At 37.0% G+C, this 20,427-nt stretch overlaps 1 protein-coding gene across 2 annotated transcripts in view; it reads left to right on the top strand.

Moving 5' to 3' along the window:
• Positions 1–20,427, top strand: part of ENPP1 (ectonucleotide pyrophosphatase/phosphodiesterase 1) — a gene marked incomplete at its 5' end in the record, with an annotated part of 71,380 nt that overhangs the window by 41,639 nt on the left and 9,314 nt on the right. For both annotated transcript variants that reach the window (XM_080806496.1, XM_080806497.1), the window contains 15 exons: positions 306–403; positions 2,280–2,359; positions 3,599–3,718; positions 4,775–4,884; positions 6,317–6,382; positions 6,906–6,978; positions 9,325–9,433; positions 10,401–10,532; positions 12,355–12,386; positions 13,331–13,458; positions 14,760–14,829; positions 15,534–15,621; positions 16,756–16,925; positions 18,002–18,053; positions 19,698–19,852. In XM_080806496.1, coding sequence (XP_080662622.1) covers positions 306–403; positions 2,280–2,359; positions 3,599–3,718; positions 4,775–4,884; positions 6,317–6,382; positions 6,906–6,978; positions 9,325–9,433; positions 10,401–10,532; positions 12,355–12,386; positions 13,331–13,458; positions 14,760–14,829; positions 15,534–15,621; positions 16,756–16,925; positions 18,002–18,053; positions 19,698–19,852 — 1,483 coding nt within the window. The remainder of the gene's footprint in view (positions 1–305; positions 404–2,279; positions 2,360–3,598; positions 3,719–4,774; positions 4,885–6,316; positions 6,383–6,905; positions 6,979–9,324; positions 9,434–10,400; positions 10,533–12,354; positions 12,387–13,330; positions 13,459–14,759; positions 14,830–15,533; positions 15,622–16,755; positions 16,926–18,001; positions 18,054–19,697; positions 19,853–20,427) is intronic.

Here is a 20,427-nt window from a genome sequence, read left to right as displayed (position 1 = left end):
TAGCAGGGACTATGAATGATAGTCTCCATACAGTGGCTCAACATGGTCTGAGTGCTTGAGAAATCCTATTTGATGATATATGTATATATCATACAGATAATGAAATGTAAAAGCATGTATATGCATATCAATGTGAAATCTCCTTTATAAGGATGCTTGCTGAACTTGTTAGTCCTTTAGATCACATGCTGACCTAAGTGAGAAATCTTCACTGGACTTGTGCCAAGGAAGGAAAAGAACCTTCACTGGATGTGTGTCTTCCATCTGCTTTTTTAAACATTTTTTTCCCCTTTCGCATTATCCAGGTTTGAAATGCCTCCGACCCTCTTATTTTCCTTGGATGGATTCAGGGCAGAATATTTACACACCTGGGGTGGCCTTCTTCCTGTTATTAGCAAACTAAGTGAGTAACTTCGGAGTTCGCTATTGGGAGTGTCACTGTTTCAGGGAGATAGACTAGGGATGCGGGCTTTCTTTGGAAAAATACTGGCAGAATGTGTTTTACCAAACATCACTACGATGAAATAGTTGAACCCGATGATAAGGAATTAGTCTCCAATATTATAATTACTTTGAAGCTGCCTTTTAAATACTTCTAAGGTAATACAGTTTATACACACACACACACACACACACACACACACACTAGATACCCGTATGTATGTATGTATGTATTTTTTCTTAGAATTTTGGATTCCTTTTGTGGAAAAATCATTTATTTGATATTTATTACATCTTAAAATGGAATTTTCAAAACTGAAGGTATTTCTGATATGATTCTAGTAGCGTAGAATATTTGCTAGTTATCCTATAGTATTGTGTAGCATCCTTCCAATTTCTTTGCCTCATACAAGGCCTTAATTGAATGATTTTTCTCTTAGTTATTGATGCAGTAGTAGAGTGGTCTTAATATTAATGCTCAAGTTTTAAATCACGTTAACCCCCAGTTATATGGGTATCACTTGTATCATCACTGTTTATTGAGAAAGGAAAAAATTGCATATGGGCATAAAAACGGTAGAACTTTGCTCATTATCAGTGATCAGTAGTTAAGTAGTTACAGTGTAATACAAGGCTGAAATAGAAGTTAATACAATGATTTTAGTGTTCTGGAATTCTAAAATATTATTTACTAGCCTTGAGTATATGAGATTAGTTTAAATATGAAAATCACTCTCAGTAATTACACATGTGCATTTTTTTACTTCTTTTATGATGAACCAAAATAATTTTGGGGAAACTTTTTTAAAATTTCTCTTTTTAATTTCTACCTAGAAGAAAATAATTTTTATAAGTAATCATTGACGTGAAAAAAAATCTTTAGCAAAAAACAGGCATGGTCAAGGAAGGCTCTGTTCTTAGCAGTTAGGCCCACGGGCTTTGAGGCCTGATTCTGGTCCTTTGTGACCCTTAGGGGGTCTGTTTGTTTCCATGGCACCAAACATGGCATCCCGGGTTCAGAATTAAGGAGTCGTGGGTACTGTATGTGAAGTTTTAAAAGAAATCAGCACACAATCAGTCTAAGCCCTAGCTTTGGATACTTAGGGGACATACCCTGTAACTCTGCACTATTTGGAAGGCATTGAGATAGACACTTGCTAATTGGAGGAACATTTTCAGCAGTGATTTATTGAAATGCTAGAATCATTAGTTTTTGTAGTTTTTTTTCTCAATAGTAGAGGCAGGAGAAAAGGAGCATGACACTGTGAGTACAACACCGAGGCTAAATCCAGAGCAGTCTGACTTCTGTGCTTTCTCCAGCATGAAGCCAAAAGATGCCTTTTGTCTTGAGAGCTGTGTTGAGTTTGTGCAGACATAGCTGGTTCTGGATTTTCACACTGAGACACTGTCCCCCCAGCTGCTGCTTCAGCCTTGTTTTAATTTTGCAGATTTTGGCATCAGTGCAGTTTTTTTTTTTTTTTTTTTAACTACCTCTTATAACTTAGGAATATGACCACTAAGTAATACCAGACAGAGATATAGTAGGTGTCATTATTGTACCTGCTCCTTCTGGAACTTAATGTTATTGGTGAGTATGGGATAATTCTTTCATTGGCTTAATTATTTTGTTCAATATTTTTTTGAGAAAAATTAACTCTTAACATTGAATTTGATTCTACAATGTTGCTTTATAATTAAGTCTAAATTTTTATATGGTTATAAATCCCTCCTGGGTTATTTTTTTAAAGCTGTTTAGACTTATTTGGTAGGAAAGCTAGATGAAGTAAACAGATTGTCAGTTGCATTTAATAACAATCTTTAATTTGTTTCCCTTATAGAAAACTGTGGAACATACGCCAAAAACATGAGACCAGTATATCCAACAAAAACTTTTCCCAATCACTACAGCATTGTCACGGTAAGCTCCAAGTTTCAACTTTTGTATGTTCACAGAAGAGAAACGTAAATGTTGCATTTTTTGAGGCAATAATTAGACATCAGATCACTTCTTTTCCAATAGGTGGTTAAGTGAGGAAACTTAGTCTTTGCCACTAATTATCTGTAATTTGGGGAAGGTCACTTTACCTTCTGGGCTCAGTTTTTCCATCTTGAAAAGAAGTGACTAAAGACTCTTCTTGGTTTCCTTTCAGTTTAAGATTCTCCAATTTTTGTGTCTTGTTTCTTCTTATAGTTTTGTAGCTTGCTCTATTTTACAGATTTGTCCTACATTTATGGGTTCTCAACTTGTCTTTCCGATCACCTTGAGGTATAAGTTTAAGCAGTCCAGTTTGCCTGACTCTCGGTAGGATTGCAGCCCTGTTTCAAAGTTCCCCAGTTTAATTGGAGTCCAGAAAAACAGTCAAATTCATTAGGCATTATGGTTGAAGTCCGGAAATTAATTCTTTAGCCTGTGTTAATACAAGCTATGCTCAGACTCACCTAAAATTTGTTCTACAGAAATGCTTTACTCAGCAATGCAAAAGGAAAATAGGACACTTTTTAAAAAAAATTGGGGAAGCTGTAGGGGTGCTTGGATAGCTCAGTTGGTTAAGCATTTGACTCTTGATTTTGGCCCAGGTCGTGATCTCAGGGCTATGAAATCCGGGCCACATTGGACTCGGCTCAGTGCCGAGTCCGCCTGCCCCTATCCCTCTGCTCCTCCCCCACCATTTGCACTCTGTCTTTCTCAAATAAATAAATACATAAAAATAAAATCTTTAAAAAAAATTGGGGAGGCTGCCTATTTATATAGCTCCTCATCCATACCATTCCTAACATATTTTCTCCTGTTACATAATTTAAAATGCAACTACTATGTTATAAAATCTTGAGTGGTTGGTTGTGTTTTGACAGTCGTGTTGTTTTGTGCTTCTCTCCTTAAACTACGTTAAGCTTCTTGCAGCTTCAGTTACCTGTTTTCTCTTCGACGCTTTCGTTCTTGAACTTTATTTCACGTTAAAAAACTGAGAACTTGAGGGTGGTTGGGTTATGAACATTGGGGAGGTATGTGCTATGGTGAGTGCTGTGAAGTGTGTAAACCTGGTGATTCACAGACCTGTACCCCTGGGGCTAATAATACATTATATGTTAATAAAAAATAAAAAATGAAAAAAAAACCCCTCACAACTTGCATAAAACCTGTTTTTCTATTTTTTAGGGACTTTATCCAGAATCCCATGGCATAATTGACAATAAAATATATGATCCCAAAATTAACGCTTTCTTTGCACTTAAAAGTAAGGAGAAATTTAATCCTGTGTGGTACAAAGGAGAACCAGTGAGTTATTTGTTGTTTGTTTTAGCTACTAAAATAGTTTGTTTTTTAAATTATTCTCATCTCTTTCAATCAGAGTAAAATAACAGATTCCCTGGAGCTTTTAATAACCCATGTCATTGATCCTGTCTGTGGCCATCCTTTTGTACATGAAGGAGAATGCTGATAATCCTAAATCTTGTATCATTGTGCAGTGGTGTAGTTTTATTTCATAGCTGGGTGGGGAAATTCTGAACCTTTTTTCTTTTCTGCTTAATTCTACCTTCTTGTACCAGTAGTTTGTAGCTGTGGTCTGGGGGCCATATTTTGATCCATACAAAACTAACTGTTTCTGAAGGAGGTAAACTCTGACGTCATTTGTATATGCTGAGAAGATTCCTTCTGGCCATTATTTATATGTGTTCTTTGTATTTTTAAAAAAACTGCCACAAAAATTCTGTGGGGTCTTTTTGGATAGTCTCCATATTCCTCTTAGAAGGAAAAAAAAGCATGATGTTTAATTTACAGGGTATAAATTCATATTTTAGTGCTGATATTTGAAACTGTGTAACTTTGGGCAAATTATTCTTTCAGCGGCTCAGTTTTCTTATATTTATACTGTAGATGATACCATTAATTACCTCAGGGGGTTATTGTGAGGATTAACCAAATTAATAATTGGGATGCTTCTGGGGATACTATTTAGAATTGTAATTGGCAGGAAGTGCTTAATATGTGTTAGTCACATAACAAAAATGTCAAAAATTAAACACATGTGTGTTTGGGAATATTTTTTTCTTGCAAGGGGAGCCTGTTAAAATCAAAGGCTAGGGCTCTGAAAGTTGCAGAGGTTTCCAGCTGATGGCGTCTATATTTTTTAGGTTAAGTACTCTCTATTTCATTTCATGTTGCTTCTGTCCAGTGTCCTGTTGATTATTCTGTAGTCTCACTGCTGAAGCTCCTTCACTCCAGAAATCCTGTAGCACTTGGGGGGAATGCGCTGATGTCCCATGAACACATACTTGCCTAACAGATGCACGGTTGTGTAGTTTTCTGACTTGTGTTCACTCTCTTCCCCAGATTTGGCTCACCACGAAATATCAAGGCCTGAAAAGTGGCACCTTTTTTTGGCCAGGATCAGATGTGGAAATTAATGGAATTTTTCCAGACATCTATAAAATTTATAATGGGTATGTATACACGCACTTTTTTCAGAACAGCTCATTTGTTCTAAATCTCAGCTTCTCCTTTTTATCAAGTGCTAAGTTCCAGCATTTCTGTGATGTGTTGGCTGAAACATGAGAACAGTCAGAATAAGAACTCTATCTCAGCTACCTTTGAGATGGAGGGTACGTAAGTTTTGGATAGATGGATGGACAGCAAAACTAGACTGAGTTTTTTCTAGAGGTTTTCTAAGAAGTGCTGGTAACATGTTGGAGTTTGCATTCAGATCTTTGGGCAGGAATAAAATAGGAAGTTGTGGTGACTGTGGCTTTTTAAGAGTCATGAGCAAATGAGATGTCCAAGAGGTACGCCTTATAGAATGTATCGACACATGGGTTCTTCACCTGGTAGCAACTGTTGTTCTCAGATATAGGAATAACATCCGCAAGTAGATACAAGAAGCAAATATTCATTCATTCACTTATTTATTTATTCATTTTCCTTAAAAATTTACTTATTTGAGAGAGAGAGAATGTGTGAGCAGGGGGAGGTGCAGAGGGAAAGGGAGAGAGAGAATCTCAAGCAGACTTATCACCCAGTGAGGAGCCAGGCACGGGACTTGGTCTCATGTCCCTGAGATCATGGCTGAGCTGAAATCGAGAGTCATACGCTTAACAGACTGCGCCCCCCAGGTGCCCCTACAGGCTCCCCAATTCTTTCTTTGTTTCTTTCTTTTTTTCTTTAAGATTTTATTTATTTATTTGATAGACACAGATCACAAGTAGGCAGAGAGGCAAGCAGAGAGGGGGGGGGGAAGTAGTCTCCCTGCTGAGCAGAGAGCCCGATGCGGGGCTCAATCCCAGGACCCTGAGATCATCACCCCCGCTGAAGGCAGTGACTTAACCCACTGAGCCATCCAGGCGCCCCCCCCAATTCTTTTTTTAAAGATTTATTTATTTATTTGACAGAGAGAGACACAGGAAGAGAGGAAACACAAGCAAGGGGAGCGGGAGAGGGAGAAGCAGGCTTCCTGCTGAGCAAGGAGCCCAATGCAGGGCTGGATCCCAGGACCCTGGGAGCATGACCAGAGCTGAAGGCAGACGCTTAATAACTGAGCCACCCAGGTGCCCCCAGCTTCCCCAATAAAAAAAAAAAAAAGGTTCTATTTTCCTTTTGCATTGCTGAGTAAAGCATTTCTGTAGAACAGACTTTGTTTTAGTTGAGTCTGAGCATAGCTTATATTAACACGGGCTAAGGAATTAATTTGTGTAATTATGTGTAAAGCTTAACCTTTGTTCCTTTATTGAGTTTTCAAATAAAACTTCTGCATTGCTTCAAACACAGTTAACGCATGGGATTGTTTTAGTCTCTCAGTGCTATTTTGTGTAAGAAAATCACTGATATTTTAAACTGAACAATTGTCGCAAATTGTTTCATTTTGCTTGTTCTTAATTTTAGCTCAATACCTTTTGAAGAAAGGATTTTAACTATTCTTAAGTGGTTGCAGCTTCCTAAAGATGAAAGGTATGTAGAGGCCCAATTTCTATGGGAAATACTCCTTTGTTTTATAGAAATTACACAATAGTTTAAAATGAGCTGCAAGAAAACTTTGCACTTGTCTCTGGCATTTTGTATCCAAATGAACTCTTTTTACGGAGCATTTTGAAGAACTCCAAACCTGTGAATAATTTCTCAGCAAGTTTAGAAATGTTATCCCAGTGTTGTAGACTTTTTATTTTTATTTATTTATTTATTTATTAAGAAAAGATTTTATTTATTTATTTGACAAAGAGAGATCACAAGTAGGCAGAGAGCCAGGCAGAGAGAGGGGGGAAGGCAGGCTCCCTGCTGAGCGGAGAGCCCGGTGCGGAACTCGATCCCAGGACCCTGAGATCATGACCTGAGCTGAAGGCAGAGGCTTAACCCACTGAGCCACCCAGGCGCCCTGTTGTAGACTTTTTAATCACTATCAATTGTTAAGTTATTTTTTCCGTTCTGTTTTACAATGTGTTTATAAAATATTACATTTTGATGCTGTTTGATTTAGACCACACTTTTACACTCTGTATTTAGAAGAACCAGATTCTTCAGGTCATTCATATGGACCGGTCAGCAGTGAAGTAAGTATCGTTTCATCAGTTATTGCTTCTAACTAAACCTTGCTTTGAAGCAGGTTTTTAGACCAGTCTCTAAGATTCCATGATTCTGGAATGAGTAGTAAACACAATTTTATTAAACCAAAGGATGAGCTCTCATAAAAATAATGGTAGGGAGAATTTGTCTCGTCTGTACTTTCGACAGTGCTAACTCAAACTGATGGTAAATTCCATATGCTCAATTCCAAAGTCTTTATCCACTCCGTTTCTCCCTGTATCAACCTAAAAAGTAAGGGGTCTTTGGAAATGTTATAAATGTAAAAGACTAATTTTCTATTTAATATGAGAGAATTAGATGCCACAAGAAGCCTCCCGTGACCTCTCTACCCTAGGAGATATATCTCTAATGTCTGAGCTCATGTTCACAACAGAGCCTAGGCATCAAAAAAAAAAAAAGGAAATTTTGTCAAAACTATAGAGAATTTGAAATTACTATGGTTTTATTGAGCAGTTACTAGGAAGCTAGAGATAGAGAAACAGCTCATGGCCTAAGGCTGTCAGTGTATTTGACCTGACACTCTTTAAGGAGCTTAGCTCACTCCTGGCTATGTTGTCATCGGTATAGTGCTTTAAAAGATCAAATACTGCTTTCAGTGTTTGTGTGGCCATATGATTTTTGTATCTTGGAGCAGAGGAAGCATTAGAACAGAAAATGATTTGAGCTACTTTCTTTGTATCTCTAAGCTGACTTTTCTTATGATGTATATTTTATCTGTGACCTGAGATCTGAAAAGAAACAAGAAGTAAGAATCTGTGCGTATTGTTGGTCACGAGGAAAGGAGAATCAGTGTAGCTGGCGTCCCTAATCTCAGACTCTTTGTTATCTTTTTCTCCATGTGACTCTAGGAGATAAAAGACTAGGAATAGCTAGAATTTCACCCCCAAGCTGGATCGTTTGTGAGCCTCAAGGACTCTTTAGTGCAGAGTCTAGAACAGAGCCTATCTTCATGTGTCTGTTGCCAGCTCTGGTTTTGAGAGTGCTGCTTGCTCTAAATTCTTGCTTCAGCAACAGCAGTAGGGGAGAATATAGGCTCATTTTTCTCACTTGAGTTTAAAACACCTGCTTAATCTGTCTTCTCCTGGTTTCCCTTTCCCTGGGTTTACTCCAGATTTGCCCCCTTAGAGCATAGGTTTTTTGGGGGGCCATCTTGTCAGCTAACAGAGTATGAAGAGAGAGGGAAGTTGACCCTCAACCTAGGTCTATATTTACTCTCTAGATCTTTCCATCAAAATCCATCCGTAGTAGCTCTAATGTAGTTAGTAATTCCATGTGCCCTTGCTTTGCTTCTGTCCTTCAACTAAGCACAAATGCTCCTTAGACGTGGGGTATGGAAGACACATGGCGGACAGTGCAACCATATTATCATCGGTGAAAGGGAGAAGCTTCTTGTCAGCCTTATGTCGGTTTGATTTATTCATTCACTAAGGGAACTTAGTGTCCCATCCAGGTCAGTTTGGCTACAAATAAGTCTAAGGATCATTTTGTAATTGTCTGATTATCAGATCATGTGAATTGTAAAGTCAGTGCTGCCTTTTCTAATTTCACTGAAGATTTGCCTAAGTACTACTTTTCTGATTCATCTGCATTCAAGATTGAGCGCATTGCTTTTTATATCCTAGTCACCAACTTGTAACCTCTGTTAAATTCTAATATTACTGGCACATTGAAACCCACTTTATTTTAATACTTAAAAATTCCAATTTGAATTACTTGGGTAGCTTTGAGCAAGTGAAAGACCGCATTAAGGGAGCTTGTTTCATATTGCAGTGAAATTAATTGACCATAGAGACAAGACAGATTTGATGCACAGCAGAAAACACATGTAGAACTGCCAAGAATTTTCCTCAGGTGGTTTTGCAAGGAGAGGAGAAAAGCAAGTTAAGCAAGTTGCTAAAACCATTTGCTCTTCTGTGCCTTTGCGATACAACATATGCAAAATACATGTAATTTGTAAGGAAATAATGAGTTGTATTCCTAGTTCTAATTTTAAAAATAAAAAACAATATAAGAACTGTAAAAAGCATTTCATGAATAATTTTAACGTTTTTGACAGGTTAGACAATCAGATCCCCTGGTGTCATTCCCAATACTTATAACTGAGCACATGTGGGATTTGGGTCCCCCCCACTTTTTTTTGGCCCTTCTTCTGTTAATGGGCATTGCCTTACCTGCCCTGGCTTAGTTTAATGTAAATCAGTCCATCGTAATATTTGCATCCACTGAACCTTCCCTGTATTAACAGAGATAGCTTTATGTAGAAATAGCCATTAGTATGGAATCCATCACATGAAATCGCTTCCCTTTCGTAGGTCATCAGAGCATTGCAGAGGGTTGACAACATGGTTGGCATGCTGATGGATGGTCTGAAAGAGCTGAACTTGCATCGATGCCTGAACCTTATCCTTATTTCAGATCATGGTAATCTGACTTTACATCATTTACCCTTCAGGTTAAATGGTGTTCCCAAGAAAGTTTCCTTGATTAGTTATTGTGACGTGATTTCTTCTGATTGTTATAGTTAATTTTTTAATGTAGTTTTTTGTGGAAAGTTTTAGGAAAAATTATATTAGACATAAAGTACAGCTAAAACACAGAATTCACAGAAACCTAAGAGCCTATCAATAACAGTGCACCCATCTCCTGATTTGGGGAAGGTTTACACCAGGAATTTTAGATAGCTAAAAAAAAAAGTATTTAATATTAAATTTTGGTAAATCTAGTCTAACAGTTCTAGATTTAACTTGAACACATTATTATGTGCTTTTCTTATTTTCTTTAGCATGAGAAGTCTGAATTTAGAAGCAGTATAAATTAATTCTAGCACTATGTTAATTTCATTTTTCTTACTATGACCTTTAGAACATGTTTGTGTAACAGCCTTGGGAGTACAGAAGCAATGAGTGCATAAGAAAATAGAAAACAACTTTCTTTTTGTTTTTTTTTCTTGTTGTTATTGTTTGCTTCAGAAATAGTTCCTAAAAGCTATTTCTAGAAATGATTGTAAGAAGTTCTGTTCCAAAGAAGCTACAGTTCTGGAATGAGACTGAGAATTTTATGCTATCATTCATATTCTAGGTGATCTGGGGAAAATGAGTAGGCATTTCTCTTCAGTTTGAAACTGTGATATTCTTCCTCATAAAAAGATTATACATAAATAAGAAATATTAAACTAATTGTGGATGAAGGAAGGGAAAAAGGTTTTTTTGGGGGGGAGGTGAAGTGGTATATATGGCTGAAATTCTGTGACTTACCTGTTAGATATTTAACTAACGTGAGCACTCAGCACATAGTTATTGAATTAAATTCTGGAAGTGAAAGAAATTCTCTTCTTCATATAAAATTCCTTATTAAAATTCCAACATGTTTGAGAATTTTTTTCTCCCAGGTATGGAACAAGGCAGTTGCAAGAAATATGTGTATCTGAATAAATATTTGGGAGATGTTAAAGATATTAAAATTATATATGGACCTGCAGCTCGTTTGAGACCCTCTGATGTCCCAGATAAGTACTTTTCATGTAAGTATATTTGGTTGCTAACTTTGAATATGATTACATTCAGAATACATTCCTCTAAATTATTCTATCTCTACACTAAAGTGCAATGGTTAAACTTAATTTCCTTTTCATGATTAATTCTCCAATGCAGGTCTTCTGCATCCAGAAAGATTTTATAAAGGCACTGGGTGTGAGGACACAGGTCTAACCACTTATCTTTGTTATTCATTGCTAAGCATATTATTTGATGAGCTTAGTACAATTTTATGTTATAGTGTGCGTTTTACTTGTGTTAGGTTTGAGATTACTTGTACTAAAAAAAAAAAAAAACCTGAAAAGTTCGGTTACATGTATTCAAGTTTAATTAATGACATTCCATTAAAATAGCTTAGAGTTGTTATGGAGTAATATTCTATTATGAGAGGGAATGTTGGCACTTCTGTAGTTCTTAAAATTCTATAAACAACTGGTTTCTGTCCTCAGAAATGACTTTCCTTGACCATTCCAAAACACAGTAAGAATGTGTTTTGTAAACAGAAAAGAAGAAATTTCACATTCTTTCTTGACTACATGTGGAACCCCAACTGCCAGGAAATTTTCTAAAAATATTAATTCTTTTGCAAGTGAGGTCCATTTCCTAACTGTTTCCACCTCTGTTATTGCCTACTTTCTGATTGCTGTCTTTGGTAACTTTCAGATACCACCAGCAAGTCTTGTTTAGCTTTCTGTTACAGTTAACTTTGAAACAGAAAGAGAAAGCTTGTGTGACATTTCTTGGAACTGGTTAGGTTTGGGCACTGCATGCTGTATGTTTCCATAGAACTATTGAATATTCACAGGGAGAAATAGAGTTTACTGTAGGAAAGTGTTCATGCAGATATTAACATAGTGACACTCAGTGTAGACTCTGTACATGCCTGGCAAGTTTTAATTAGTATTTTGTTTTAATTTATAAAAGTGGTATACGGTTGTTACAGAGCCTGTTACAAGAACTATACAGGTGGGGTCAGTGCCCAGAACTATTTAGGATGGGATGGCTAAGCTTTGATGACACCCTTACCTCATTAGGCCTCTGTCTTTCAAGTTAAAGCAAAAACTATATCTGTATTTATTTACCAATATACAGACATAAGATATGTATACAATACATGTTCTTTTATCTGAATAATTTTCTCAAGCTTACGTAAAGTACAGATGGAAGAATCTTTGGAAAGCTACACACTTACTGATTTGTAGTCCAGAGTACACTACATCTGTGGTCTTGCTATGCAAATTCAGTTTCAAAACTAGTCTGTTTGCCCTCTCTTCTAAGGTTCCCGTGTCCTTTTTATTTGAAAATTCTGGAATTATCGAATATCAAAATATGTAAAGAAAAAGGTAGCAGTTTCCCCAAACCTCCATTATTCACAACTCATTTCCTCTTTCTAGAGATAAACGTTGCTAGGCTTGGAATAGGTCTTCCCAGATATCTGGTATGCTTATATAAGATGTGTTTGTTTCTTAATTTTTATACCAGGCCATCGTACTAGATCTAGATGCATGGACAGATAGATGGATGGTCAGATAGATGGACACACATATGGATGAACAGATGAATGGATAGATAGATACTCTGTAACTTGCCTTTTCATTTAACAGTATGACACAATTTCACAAGCATGGAGTGGTTCCTAACAATCTCTCTCATTCTTGCCAATAACTAATATGTAATGATTTCAATAAGCTGTTTGAAACTTGTTTTGGTATTTAAGAGTAGAATTTGAGTCTGACTTCAGCATTTTTGTTTTATTTTTAATTGTAGCATACCATCAACAATTAACTCTTAATCTTTGCCCCCCTTCAGTTGATTATGAAGACCTTGCCAGAAATCTTTCTGTGAGTATCTTTATGTTTTCACGATCTAGTTATTGTTAGTTTTGTTTAAGATACATTTAGAAAAGAGGTTCAGTATCTGTTCTTGGGATTTTAGCATTAGAATTTTTGAGTATGTAGGCCAGAATTTAGATGCACTGTTATTTTTAAAGATCTTTAAGGACATGTCCCAATAAGCTGGCATTGAAAGTTTTTAAGGGGATGGCTGGTGGCTCAGAGGGTTAAACGTGTGCTTTTCAGCTCAGGTCATGATCTCAGAGTCCTGGGATTGAGCCCATGTCAGCCTCCCTGCTCACCAGGGAATCTGTTCCTTCCTTTCCCTTTGCCCCTTCCCCCCTCACTCTCTCCCACTTTCTCAAATAAATAAATAAATCTTCCAAAAAAAGTTTTTAAGAATCCATTTATTGTCATGGTTTAATTTTTATGAAGGTAAAGAAATAATTGGAAAAAAACAGAAGGAAAAAAATTTATAGCTATATCACCATAGGTACTATTAGCATTATTAAATATTTCCTACCAGTCTTTTTTATGCCCACTTAAAAAATAAGTTTTGTCTCGGTGATGAATTATCTATAGTGCATTTTGTTTTTACTTGGCATGTTTTAAGTGTTAAAGAAAATTCTTAACATTGTAGTTACAAGTGTTTGAAAAGAATATCATCAGCAGTAAATCATATAAAATTGAGTGACATAGTCTAAGAGTTTTGGGGTTTTTATGCATCAGATCTAATTTCCTGTAAAAAATGTGAGTATTGAATTGTTGGGAATGGTCAGCTGGTACATTGTATAAGTAGTAAGAACACAATTATTTTTGTATCTGTGGCTTATTACGCAGGCTGGTAAAATTTTTATCAGAAAAAATTCATATAGAATTAAACAATTTCAAGAGAAGTTTACATGTAAGAAAATATGGAAATAAGAGTTTTTCTTTACCTTCTATAATTTCAGTGCCGGGAACCAAACCAGCACTTCAAACCTTACCTGAAACATTTCTTACCAAAGCGTTTGCACTTTGCCAAAAATGACAGGATTGAGCCCTTGACATTCTATTTGGACCCTAAGTGGCAACTTGCATTGTAAGTTCTGATGGTTTCCAGGTAAACGTAGCCCTGATATGTTAGTAATTCAATGTACCCATTGGACCCTTTCCAACAATGGTGTTATATGAAAACTGTACAAATGTGATTCTCTCCGCTCTTTCCCAGGGTTTCTCAACCTTGGCCTGTTGACCTTTTGGGTCAGATAATTCTCTGTTGTGGGGAGCTGTCCTGTGCATTGTAGGATGTTTGAAAGCAATCCCTGGCTTTTACCAATTAGATGAAAAAGCACCCTTCTCAGAGTTGTGCCAACCAAAATGGCTCCAGACTTTGACAGAAGTTCCCTAGGGGGAGGGCCATCAACCCCCAGCTAGGAACTGCTGCTCTGCTCACATCCATACTGATTCTTTCTTTCTTTTTTTTTTTTCATTGTAAAAGCCAAAATCAATCTTTATTTCTACTTTGAAGATAGGAATTCTATATTTTCCTTTCTATCTTTTTGGCAGTGAATAATGGGAAAAAGAGTCTTGTCTCATATTAGGCTTGCATATTGATTATTTCTTACGGTCTACATTTGCATTACCATTTAACCATTGTATCTCTTCTGCACATGACAGCTATCCTAATAATACCTTTAAATCCAGCAAACAATTGGTAAAAGCTCTTTATAATAACGAGCAATTATTTTCTTCTTAGAGTTGTTTTTTCACCTAGGTTTTTTGGTGTGTTAGAAAATTATTTGGATGGTTAATATTGTTAATATCTCAAAACATGGTAATTAACTCTTTTGATGGTTGCCAGGAAGCCATGCTGTAAAGCAAAACCTAAGCAGTGAACAACATTTCACTGTCTCTCTCCTTTCACTAGAGAGCTGTGCTTTTAGTGTTTGGAAGAAAAATATGAAGAAAAGGATTGTCCTTACCTCATATTAATAATATACTAATATTTTGCAGACATTTCCTGTATTCCAAAGATTTCTTTAGACTAAGCCATTTATTTCGTACAAACAACCCAACATGATGAAATTGAAACCAGAAGAAGATAACTAACTTGCCAAAGTCACAGCTGGTTAAATAGCATAGTCAGGGTTCAGAACTAGTTCTGTGTCAATGCTAGTGATTTTTCCCATCTGTGCCACACTGCTTATGCAGTTGATTTATCTACAAAATAAAAGATAAGGGTGACCCCTTAATGCTTTCCAAGCTCAGTGGTTTCGTTTACCTTTTTTTTGGTTTAGCCAAATAGTAACTTATTCCTTATGAGCAGAAATAATGTCATGATTATAAATCTGACACTGTGAATAGACTTTGCATCATTAATTCGTGTTATGTCAAAATTAGGACTCCTTCAGAAAAGGAACATTGTGGAAATGGATTCCATGGTTCTGACAATTTATTTTCAAATATGCAAGTAAGTAAACTTGTTATGCTTAAAAAAATAATGATTTATATCTGAAGAAAACTATATAAAGTTATACACTTAGAAACGTGGAGTGTGATTGTGTGTGTTGAATGAGAATTAGTGTAGCTTATAATTTTATAGAACTGTTTTACTTTGGGTATTACATTACATTAAAATTTTATATTCATGTTTCATGAACATGTGACTTTTACCTCATACTAAATTTCTAATAGTTATTTTGTATATACTTGTGCTCCATTAAGAATATCGCCACATTGTAAATGAAAACTAGTGATTTAATAGGAGAAAAGGTATCATATTTTTGTTCTAAATGAAGATAATATCTTACAGTTACCTATAAATTCACAATTTCATAATATACTCATAACAGTAATTTAATTTGATGCCTGTAGCACTGTGTGAAATGGGCAGAGTGACATTTATATCACATTTCACAGATGAACAATGATTTCATCATCCATTCCATTCTGACTGTCAAGTCAAAGCTGAGAGAAGTATCCCACATGTCCTTAGATTAGATGTGCAACATGGGTTCAGTCAGTATCCCACCAAGTCCATGGACACGGTAGTTTTCCCATTATGTTAACCAGTTTATATATGTACAGCATGGATAATATAAAATACTTTTTTGTCACCAGCTGCATAAGCAGGGGAAATGAATTGACACACTGTTACTTTTCTGGCCCATCTAGGCCCTCTTTATTGGCTACGGACCTGGATTTAAGCACCGCTTTGAAGTTGATTCCTTTGAAAATATCGAAGTCTATAATTTAATGTGTGGTAAGTGGGAACAGGCTTCCTTCATTTCTTCTGAAAACAGAGCTGGAATGGGATAACCAAAAGTAGGTCAATGGTGGGCATCTGTGTGGAGATGATGATGAGGGGAGCCAGACCTCCTTCTTCCTGACCCAGAGTCACTGAAAAAAAATATGGGGATTGTGCCATCTGATGACTTACATTTCTTCCACGAGGCTGTACACAGGTAAAGTGGGGCACTCAGAGGAGGGAGGGCCGTATGTCACCCATGCCTACCAGTTCGCCAGGCCATGGGCTTCATTATATGGCAGTTGAAACAGGTCTGGGGTGGAAGCCTGAGGAAGAGTTTGGAGTCTGTGAAGGGGACCCAAACCAGGCGGAACCTCTGGTAGCAGTAATACTTGCATGGATGACAATGTCAGGAAATGGAGTAGGTTCCATTAGATAATATTCTTCGTTTACCCTGTACTTTCTTCATTAGTACTTTTATGGTTGGATATTGTGCTTTAAATATTACTTCCTTTTCTTGACAATGGTACTGGGAGTTTGCAAACCTTAAATATGTCCTCAGTGTAATTCTTTTAGTGGGAGCCTATATGCTTAAATGAATTCATATGTCCTGAAGCACTTAAAACAGTGCCTGGCATATCCTAAGTGTTTTCCTATAGAAGTGTTTGCTGTGGTTATTGCCAAGAGCATGAGTCAGACTCAGACAAAGCTGGTTTTGAATCCTGGGTCTTACTCCGTTAGTAGCTTTGAGGCCTTAGGCACAACACTGTAATTACTCATCTGCCAAATATCAGCAATAACTTATTAAATTGTTTTGAGGATTAAGTAAGAAAAATACGTTAGCACAGTGACTGGCATATAATAAGCATGCATGGAGGTTACTCTAGTCATACACACTGAAATTCACAAGTTTCCATAGAGAAGTACAGTGTACATACATATCAGTAATCCCATTAAAACCCCGTTATTAAGAATAGCATAGTCATGAAGGCTCTAAAATTCAAGAGCATTTCATAGTTTTATTTTAGGTGGAAAGTAAAGAACTCTTGCATAGATTGGGTTTAAAAAAATAAAAATCATGGGCTAAGTCTTCTATTTACTTGTTTTTGAACCTCTAAGTAACCATTTACCATTCTTGGAATCATGCAGATTTACTGAATTTGACACCTGCTCCTAATAATGGAACTCATGGGAGTCTTAACCACCTTCTAAAGAATCCCGTTTACACCCCAGAGAATCCCAGAGAAGTCCACCCTGTGGTGCGGTGCCCCTTCGCAAGAAGCCCCAGACGTAACCTTGACTGCTCATGCCATCCCTCAGTAAGTACTGACCAAAGCGTAGCCCAGTTGGATCTTATGGTGCCCTCTGCATAGCTTATGCCATAGAAACACTTACTGATCAAATTGAAATCTGTGAGTAGGCATAAATATCTGTGTATGTTTAATTCTGATGGAACACATGCTGCCGTCTTATTGTTTATTTTTCCTGTTCCTAGTTTTTGCATTTTCACCTCCGTCTTTATCCCTTGGTTCTATGACTTGACTTGGATGCAGGCTGGGAGAAATCTAGCCAAGTCCTGGAGCATCCTGAATCATGGAGTCTGTGCTGTTATCCTAGCAGTGAGGGCTTGATTATCAACCAATCATAGTTTTCCTTCTCTAAAATATCTCTCAATTAATTTTAAATTTAGAGGGAAAATCACATTTTGGGGGAGTATGAAATGGATATATGGCACTCTTTCTTTTTTATTCCTGTCTTAACATATAGTTGTAAGAAGATGAAAATATGTGACAAGTGAACAATGAAAATATGTGACAAGTGTCCCTAGGGGCACCTGAGTGGCTTTGTGGGTTAAGCCTCTGCCTTCAGCTCAGGTTATGATCTCAGGGTCCTGGGATCGAGTCCCACATCAGGCTCTCTGCTCAGCAGGGTGCCTGCTTCCCCTTCTCTCTGCCTGCTTCTCTGCCTACTTGTGATCTCTTTCTCTCTCTCGCTTTCAAATAAATAAATAAAATCTTTTTTTAAAAAAACTGATAGTGTCCCTAAAGATAGAGATTTGGGGAACAGTTGGGATATGCTTTCCATTTTGTTCTAGGCTTGTAGAAAGACTCTGAGAGCAGTGATAAAAATGATAAAGGAGCGACTCTTGTTTTTCATTCATAGTGCTGTGCTTGGGTAGCAGTCCTGTCTTGTTGCAGTTGTCATCTGAACTCTTATCCTCTTGTCAAAATAATAAGTTTGACTTGTACAAGATGGCTTTATCTTTGTCCCATAATGGGATAATTATGCTGCAGAAGTTGTTTGTTACAAGACCGAAACATGTCTCAAAACAAAAATAGAACAAAACGAAACCTCGTGTCTCTCATTGCTTAAAATCATACTATTAACTTTTTAGGTCTTACCAGTTGTGGATTTTGAGATACAGTTGAATTTGACTGTGGCAGAAGGTAAGACATGTTTACCCTTGAGTTTGGAATGTAAAAGCGGGCTTTTTCTCAGCCAGGTCAACCACAGAACATTGGTTTGGGGGCATTAGTTAAGAACAAACAGTAACCTAAAGGTGGTAGTGGAGACCACCTGAGGAAACATGGAGATGCCTTTGCTTGATGGTCTAGACTGTCCATCATACGGAAGGGAGGGATATTTACAGCACATCATATATTTAGTGGAAGCTAAATCACTCTTTATGAACATAGTGGAGGTGGTTTGAGATCTTGAAGATTTTTATAGATTTATAGATTTATAGATTTCCATTGTAAACACCTGTTAGATTTCTATCTCATCTGCTTCTTAGTTCATTATATGAGAGTATAAATTGGCTTGTTTATCTAAAGTTATTTCTTTGTAACTTTTGAGTGAAGAGTATGCTTAATATACAGACAACTGCTAACATTTGTCAGTTGTGACTGGGATGTTCAGCCTCACTTTGATACAGTCTCTGATACACTTCGATATAGTCTCTGATCCTTGTCACTTGGCTCAGTTTTTTCCTTCTGTAATAAGAAGGCAAATTCTGCATAATTCCCAAGTTGAATTTGCCTATATAAAAACCTCTGTAAATGTGGGGCACCTGGGATGGCTCAGTCAGTTAAGCATCTGGCTCTTTGATTTTGGGTCAGGTCACAATCTTAGGGTCCTGAGATTGAGCCCCACATTGAACTTCACACTGGGTGTGGAGTCTGCTTGGGATTCTCTCCCTCTCCCTCTGCTCCTCCCCCTGCTCACATGTGCTCTCCCTTTCTCTCTTTCTCAAAAATAAAATAAAATAAAAATAAAAATCTCTAAATGTTTAGAGATATCTTTGATGGTCTTGTGATGACAAAACTTTCTGGTAAAGGATTGCATTTCTGGAACTGATCTGTGTTTGAATATGAGCATAGGAACTATATGTCCATGGAAAAGTATTCTTTCTCTGTAAACTACTGTTTTCTCATCTGTACAATGGGCATATAACCTTAATTCGTAGGGTTATGTAAGAATTAAATTAGGTGATGTACACAAAGGACTTTACAAAGCACTTGGCACTTGGAAAAAGTACAGTAAATGGTCTATATACTATTACTGTTTTATTCAGCTCAGTCTCATAATTTTGGTTGTGAATTTTTGCTTTCTAAGCACCCATCTCATCCAGAAACTTCTCTGTCTGGAGTTTTCCCTGGAGACTAATCATTAAATTACTGTTGAAGAATTTTAGCAATATTTTTAAAGTCCTAATGCTGAAATTTGTAGCAATCTCACATACTGTTCTCTTGTGATATGTTGATATTACATTCATCTTTCAGAATCTTCATAGGCAAAAACTACAGTGAATCCCTTTTGTTTACTCTTTATGGTTCTGCTCTTTGTGTTTGGTTTTATTTTACAGTTAAAAATAACTTTTCAGTAGGGTTAAGTAGAGAATTGGATGAATGGATGCTTATATACTCTCATAGAGTATATAAGGAAGTATGTTCTTATATGTTCACTATATATATATATGTAAAATATATTCTGTATGTGTATACAGAATATATACTGTAAGTTATATTCATAGTATATATTCACAGTATGTATGTTTGAATGGTGGTTTCATTTTTCCCCTACAACCCAAGAGAAGGTTATTAAGCGCAGCACTTTACCTTACGGAAGACCCAGAGTCCTGCAGAGGAACACCTCAGTCTGTCTCCTCTACCAGCACCAGTTCGTGAGTGCTTACAGCCATGACATCCTGATGCCCCTTTGGACCTCTTACACTGTCCACAGAAATGCAAGTATTGGTTGCCTCTTTAGCTATGTGTGATTATTTCAAATTATTAAGCAAAACATTGAAAGCCGAGTTAGTTTGGGTCAGTTAATCTTGGCTCTCTCATCAGTTTCTGAATTAGAAGATCACTGAACTGTGAGTTAGAAGATTAAGTTCTCGTTCTAGCCTGACCACGAACTCGCTGTGTGACTCTAAGACTCCAAGCGGATGCCTTCTTGTGTGAAATGAGGGGTGTGCATGCAATAAAAGTTTCTCCCTTGCTTTGTGTTTGATTTAATATTTTAGGATTCTAATTTATAATTTTATGAAATCAATTTTGCTGTCAGGCGCAATGATTCATCTCTAAATACATAGCTATATTTTCCCTGTCTGGATTTTCCTCCACTGTGTTCACCTTAGGGGGCCCTCACTGATGGGCAAGGTCATAAAAGCTTAGTGATCTCTCCACATATACCACCTACAGGAAGACCCCCCCCCCCCCCGCCAACCCAGACCAGACCAGAGAGAGGCCAAGGATCTGTGCACCTCCCAGAACACAAGAAGGCCTTGAAAAGAGTTGGGGGTTGGGGGTGGGGCAA

The sequence above is a fragment of the Martes martes genome (assembly GCF_963455335.1).
Source record: "Martes martes genome assembly, chromosome: 6".
In the NCBI taxonomy this organism is placed as follows: Eukaryota; Metazoa; Chordata; class Mammalia; order Carnivora; family Mustelidae; genus Martes; species Martes martes.
The sequence above is the reverse complement of the archived record's forward strand: the minus strand, read 5'-3'. Positions and strand labels throughout refer to the sequence as shown.